At 29.3% G+C, this 7,207-nt stretch overlaps 1 protein-coding gene across 2 annotated transcripts; it reads left to right on the top strand.

Moving 5' to 3' along the window:
- The first annotated feature begins 799 nt into the window (after positions 1-799).
- Positions 800-4,356, top strand: kin17 (kin17 DNA and RNA binding protein). Of its 2 annotated transcripts, none has more exons than XM_088201617.1 (7): positions 800-865; positions 928-1,255; positions 1,323-1,515; positions 1,582-1,720; positions 1,915-2,113; positions 3,894-4,062; positions 4,131-4,356. In XM_088201617.1, the coding sequence occupies exons 2-7, from the start codon at positions 948-950 to the stop codon at positions 4,299-4,301; spliced, it is 1,179 nt and encodes a 392-aa protein (XP_088057743.1). In that variant the 5' UTR covers positions 800-865; positions 928-947; the 3' UTR covers positions 4,302-4,356. The 2 variants fall into 2 exon arrangements, with proteins under 2 accessions (XP_088057743.1, XP_088057744.1); XM_088201618.1 differs by having other exon boundaries at positions 931-1,255.
- Positions 4,357-7,207: the final 2,851 nt, after the last annotated feature.

Genomic DNA, 7,207 nt, shown 5'->3' on the forward strand with positions numbered 1-7,207 from the left:
AGTCTTTATCAGATGTGATGTTAACTTTTAGCGAATTACTTTTGTTGTTGTCGCTGTAAAATGAGTCAATTTTGTGGTAAATGGATGTTTTAATGTTCTGGGTGGCTCCGTTATTTGAATGCAAAAACATTCGCATGATCGCTGAGAACAGGACTAAATTAGAAGAAATAAAATTCAAATAATTTTAAAAACAAATAAAATTAAAATCACAAAGCAAGACAAGGATTATAATAAATAAAATACTGTGTTATAATTTAACTTGGATAAAACGTCCGTAAAACGTTATTATGAATTCAAAAACCCACAGCAAATTTCGGACAAAACTTATTGTGATTTTCAAAAATGCTTTTTTTTTATTAATGTATGTAATTTTCAATAATTTTTACAAGGATTTGTAGACCCTACTAACGGTAAAATTTTCGAATAAACTTAATATAGATACTTATTTCATTACAAATTTTGTGGCCTCCTGACTTGCTCAAGGTTGCATAGCTCTGTCTTAAATATATGTTGTATGTTTCTTTACTCCATATAATATAGTTAGAAAGTATAAAATAATATTTTCTTTATCATTTTTGAGGTGCAAATAAATGGGCAATTATCCACTACTTTTTATAAGAAAATATCTTGACTAATTTTGTGGGGTAATAGTGTATCAAACTTAGAATATTACTACATAATACTTAATTGATACATTTTAAATAAATAAAAATGCAAAAAATATCTCTAGTTATTTTATTTTTAGTAAAAAAAACATTTTTACTCATGGCCAGATTATTGCTTGTTAAGATCAAACATTGTGTCAATCTAATGTCAAACGTCAACGCGGGTGCTTCACACACTCCTAATATACATTCCACCTAAGGTTCGATTATTTGATATTTATGTTATGTTACATTAATAATACAACTTAAAACATTCTATTAGAAGTTTTAAATATCGCCAAAATGGGTGGCAAGGCGGAGAAAGGCACCCCCAAGTACTTGGCGAACAAGATGAAAGCCAAAGGCCTTCAGAAGCTGCGTTGGTACTGTCAGATGTGTCAAAAACAATGCAGGGACGAGAACGGCTTCAAATGTCACACGACGTCCGAGTCTCATCAGCGTCAATTGCTGCTGTTTGCCGACCAGCCGTTCAGATATTTAGATCAGTTTTCTAGAGAATTCGCCGATGGTTATTGTGAATTATTGAAGCGTCAATTTGGCACAAAGAGAGTAAATGCAAATAAGGTGTACCAAGATTATATTGCGGACAGGTTTGTTATTATTTTTTTGGTGTTGATTATTAATTTGTTTACTTATGTAATTTTATGTCGCTTTTAGAGATCATTTGCATATGAACGCCACAAAATGGGAGACTTTGACGACGTTTGTGAAATTCCTCGGTCGCGAAGGACGTTGTACTGTTGACGAAACGGAAAAAGGTTGGTTCGTTACTTATATTGATAGAGATCCAGCTACGATTGCTAAACAAGAAGCAGCCGCTAAAAAAGATAAGATGGATAAAGACGATCAGGTATAAAATATATTTTTTAGTAAAATGTGTGTCAATTTTATGATATAATATATTATTTTTATTCAGGAAAGATTGTTAGAGTTCATCGAAAAGCAAGTCGAAAGAGGACAACATATTGGAAATTCAAGCGGTACTTCTTTTACTGAATTAAAGAGAGACAACGAGGAAGAAAAAATTGTCGTCAGTTTAAAAACAAAAGTCATTCGTTCGTATTTTATACAATTTTGGTTGTGTTTGTAAAAAGGGAGAGGATTGGGTTGCACTGGTCTTATTAGAATTTAATTATATTTTTAAATATAATTATGAGATTTAGACCAAAATTATTCCAAAAATCTCTACTTTATAATAATATAGATAATTTTTTTGTGGTGCCTTACATTTTTTTTTTTAAATGTTTAGCTCAAAAGCCGGTTATTTTGGCGTCTACTTCTCAAATTTTGGACAAGAGAAAGGCTGATGATTTAGAGAGTGTGGCTAGTAAAAGATCGAAGGATACGAAAAGCGAACCGTCAAAGAAAATGTCTGCCTTAGAATCAATAATTAAAGATGAAGTAGAGAGAAAGAAGAGACGAGATTTGAAAAACAGTTCAAAACCATCGTAAGTATTAATTATAAAATTAACTTTAGCTCTTAAATATTTTATACATTTGTTAAAAAATAAGGAAATTAATGTTATTTTTATGTAAATAATTATTTAAAATAAAATTATGTGAAATAACACACAAACCACAGAAAACAATAGACAATATAATCCATCTTTGAATGTATTTTTTAAGTAGAATTATGTGAAGGTGAATTAGGAGCTTCTAAGTTTATATTCTCTTTAATTATAAATTCGCATAAAGTTCTACCATTTTTGTTTGTCTGTTATAATTGTAAATCTATAGCTGAGTAGTAAGATTTAGGGGGAGTATATATAGAATGAATTATAATTGAGTCCTTAGCATTGATTCGCAGTTCTATCGTTGTTACTTCCAAGTGAATGTAACAATTTTGAGTGGTTTCATTGTGATATATATTTTACTTTATGAATATTGCCGTTCTACCTCCAGCTCCAATAAAATGATCGCTCCTATATGATTTATAATTAGCAAAATTTGTTTTTATCGAAGCTTTTAAATGAGTTTCAGATATTAAAGCTATATCTATGTCTTCATCTATTAAAAATTGATTAATTTCACGCTGTCTCTCTCAAAGTCCGTTTGCATTCCAAGCTAAAATTTTTAAGTTGATGATAATGGCAATTTCAATAGCAGTGAGCTGATTACTAATTTTGTCGAAGTCTTAGAATGGAATAATTACAGAATATACTTTTATAAACAAGTTTCAATAGGTATATTTTTTAGAATGCACGATGGCGGTATAAATAGTCATACAATTTAGGTACAACTTTTTTTATTCCTCTTATGGTTGTTAATTTCTACTACTTATTCAAACAATGCCCTTGCCCTTTTACTTACTTTTGTGATTTAAACAAATAATAACATGGTTTTTCAAACATTAAGACATTTTTTATTTTAAAAAATTATTGTAATAGTAAAATTTTGGTTAGTTGTTTTGATTAAAAGAGTGTGCACTGACCCTATATCACATTGTTTATGGGGCCTATCTAGTAAAGGTGTCCTTCTATTGGTTATTCCCTACTTTCGCTCCCCCTCGGTATTGCCAGCGCAGCTCCAGGCTTACCTACCGTATTGGGTTTAACTGTATATCATCTCATTTTAGTATTGAAAAATTTGAGTGGCAGAGCTCTTGTTGTTACTGAGCGAAAAAGAATGTTAAAAAATATTTGGTTATTAGATAAAGATGTTATATTTGTAATTATTTTGTTGCCACATTTATTTTGGATTAGAACAATTATATATATTAAGTTAATACATAATTATATATAAGATGCATAAAATGTCAATTCTATTATTTAAAAAAATAATATGTCTCTTTGTGCTGGTACATAAATTCCAAGAAATCGGAGCCTTAAGTGAAACAACGGGTTTTTTTAACATATAACATATAGGGAAATTAACAAGATTTACTTTTTTCTACTAACAACATTAGTATATGTGTATGTAATATTGATTTTTTATTATTTTGCAGTCAAATGTCTTGGATCTTTTAATGTTTAATTGTTCGTTAGGTTGTCGATCGTTCTCTTTTTGAACCTGAATCATTTTCTATAAATTGTTGCTCATAGTATAAATATAAATACTGCAATATGATATTATAATTAAATATAATGTTTTTTTAGAGTATCGTAAATTTATAACGCTTTTATAGAGCTTGAAAAAATTATTTGGTTTACTAAAAAAAAAAAATTGTAATTATATTTGTGGGTCTGTAGTTGATAACATTTTTAAATACATTTGTTCAACTGCTTTTAGATTAAAAGATGCAGATTATTGGCTACACGAAGGAATCGTCATTAAAGTTATCACTAAAAATCTCGGCGAAAAGTATTACAAAAAGAAAGGCATCGTTGAAAAAGTCTTTGATCGTTACGGCGGTGAAATTATAATGCTTGATTCAAACGATAAGCTAAAACTAGACCAGGTAATAAAAGCTTTATCTTCGTTAAAAATAAATTATTACTACTTAAATTAACCGTTCTTTTTCTTTAGGATCATTTGGAGACTGTCATTCCGGGAATCGGAAGAACGGTTCTTGCCGTTCAAGGAAAACGAAGAGGTATGAAAGGTGAGCTCTTGGGATTGGAAGACGGCGGTTGCTTAGTGAAGTTCAACGATGGAAAAGATATCTTGGAATATCATCAAGTGTGCAAATTGAAATAAATAATGACTTACAATATATGTTTTTTTAAATTAAATTGAAACGTATTTTTTAAAAGATTTTTAATTTATATTCCCAAAATTCCAAGAATTTTACTGTAATTTGTATATAAAATAATGTTTAATTAGTATTGAATATTATACATCACAACTTAAGGAAAATAATTAACAATGCATATTTTTAAATAGAGAGCATCGATTTATTAGTCTCCTTTCTTTTGTTAGTTTCTCTTATATATGTTGTTTATTTCAATAATGGATTATCTGTCTTTGAAGCGATTTTCTCCATTTTATGATATATATTCTTTGATAAGTTAATTGAAGAATGTGCAATATCATACAATGGAATATATAATATCAGTAATTAACCAGACAATAACGTTTTCGTCTCACATTTTTCACAGTCAACAACCTTTTATCAGTATTGACGACGATGACTAAATCCCGTGCAATGAGAGTTCAAATGGATACGGTTTTTATGGATTTTGTTTTTAAAAAAGTCTGATGAGATGAAAATTAATTTATGTGGTCGCTGTCAGTTCGTGAATTATGGTATTTATCAAAGAAGTATTTCATATCTTCTGGCGATCTGCAAGGTTACGAACTGGGACCACTGTTGTGTCATGTTATACATGTGCTGTGGACAATTATTCTATTCTCGAAAGAATTTCCAGCTTTGAGTTCTGCAACATGATTGAGCAATGTGATTAAGGAAGCTTTTCATACTGGTTTCAGAGTAGATAACCGCACTTACTAACTTGCCAATGATAGTAGTTATCTAGCTTCTTAATACGCTGTCAATTATTTTGGCTTGTTTCATATAGTTTAATTTTATTCTATTTTATTATGTTATATTTGTTTTGAACCATAGATACACCTATTTATTTATTTTTTAACAACTAGTAAACGTAAAAAAATTCATATTAAATAAATTGGGACTTAATATTGTTAATTATAAATATCTAAATATTAATATAATCGGATGTGGTGAAAGTGGTAAACTTTTGATAAGCTAATAAAATACATACGATCTTTACGATAATAATACATCATGGTTTATATATTATGAACAAATTATAATATAATTAATGATTATTCTTTACTGTTGAAATATTATACAAGATAAATCCAATGTGCTATCTCTCGGTTATGTAATTTGTTTACTAACATGTATATTTTTGTGAAGATAATGATATAATGTTCATATACTATTATGCAGTTGTAAAAATAACTAAATAGTTTTATAGAAATGCTGAAAAATGTGATTTTAATATTAATTATACAAAACGAGAGTTATTTTATCGTGGAGCAAAAAAAATTTGGAATTTTCTATAACGAAATTTATCTACAAGATACATTTTGTAAATTTGTTATATTATAATCATCTATTATTTCTTTGAAAGAATATGTAATTTTCATTTGGAATGTTTTTCTAATTAACTGCCATTATTCTTAAATAAAATTGGTATGTTTTATGAGTAAGCAAGTCATCATTACAGCTATACAGTAAAACCTCGATATAACAGACGACATATTCTGTCAAATGTGAAAATTGTTAACCTTTACTGAAAAAAAAAACTTAAACTAAGTAAGAATCGAATGAAGCAGATCTAAACTGAATTTTGATCAAAAGGAGAGCGTAAAAAACAATTATCACTACTCAGAAGTCAATAATTAACGCAAAAAACAATAAAATCCTACCGTCGCCATCGCAGTGGGGACGCTCGGTAATGAGCGTTAATGATATGTATTAGTAACTAGCATAAATTACGTATATTATTTTTTAGATAATTCAAGTAAAATGATTACCTATTACAGAATATATAATAGATGTATCAAATGGCAACTTTCGGTAATTTAATGTTCATTTTTAGACTATGAACAGAAGACCTTAATTTACATCTAAATCGAATTTTGCCTAATAGGAGAGCGCAAAAAACAATTATCCCTACTCAGAGGCAGTGGCGTAGCTAGGGTATGTGCCGCCCAGGGCGATCCTTAAATTTGCCGACCCCCCCTTACATTTTTTGTAGGGTCATAAAATCAGCATTTCTTAAAATAATAAATTAGTTATTATTAAGCTCTTGTTATTCGTGGATTTATATATGTTTTAGTGCATTTAGGGTTAAGAACCACACTAGATGATCCCATCGCGAATATGCCGCCCCCAAGGAAGTGCCGCCCGGGGCGGCCCGCCCTCTCCCCCCCCCCCCACAGCTGCGCCGCTGCTCAGAAGTCAAAAAATAATAGAAAATTTAAATTTTTATGTAGAATATTATATCAAGTCTTGAAGACAAGCTAGTAATTTTAATGTGTGGGTGTTTGATTACAGTTTCAACATATGTAAACCAGTTAAATATTAGGAAAAATTAAATAAATTGGAAATCTATTTTTGTTCAATTTTTTTGGAGTCGTTATATTACTGTTCTCTGATAAGATACAAACTGTCAGTCAAATTATAACTGACACTTTGATATAATTACTGACCAAATAAATAGGTATCGAAATGATATTGTTCCTATGACTGCATTATAAACTTTGGACATATAAGCTCTATTGCTTCAACATTATTTATGAAATAATGTCGAAGCAATAGAGATAGCGTTAAAGTAGAATATTAGACCAACATTTGAAGACGAGTAAGTTGTTTTAATGAGTTTATGTTCGATTACAATTTAAGCACAGTGAAGACAACTACCGTGTTGATGTAAACAACTAGCATGACATTAGGTTAAAATATAGAAATTAAATAAATTGTAAATATATTTTTTTCAACTTTTACGAAATCATTCATAATAGCAACATAATATTTTCAACTGATAAAACACAAACTGTCTGTCAAAATATATTTGACCCTTTAATAATTATTGACCCTATATGACATCGAAATGATATGACTGTATAAGAAG

The sequence above is a fragment of the Plectrocnemia conspersa genome, unplaced genomic scaffold (genome assembly GCF_051122295.1).
Source record: "Plectrocnemia conspersa isolate PC_06_02 unplaced genomic scaffold, ASM5112229v1 ptg000013l, whole genome shotgun sequence".
In the NCBI taxonomy this organism is placed as follows: Eukaryota; Metazoa; Arthropoda; class Insecta; order Trichoptera; family Polycentropodidae; genus Plectrocnemia; species Plectrocnemia conspersa.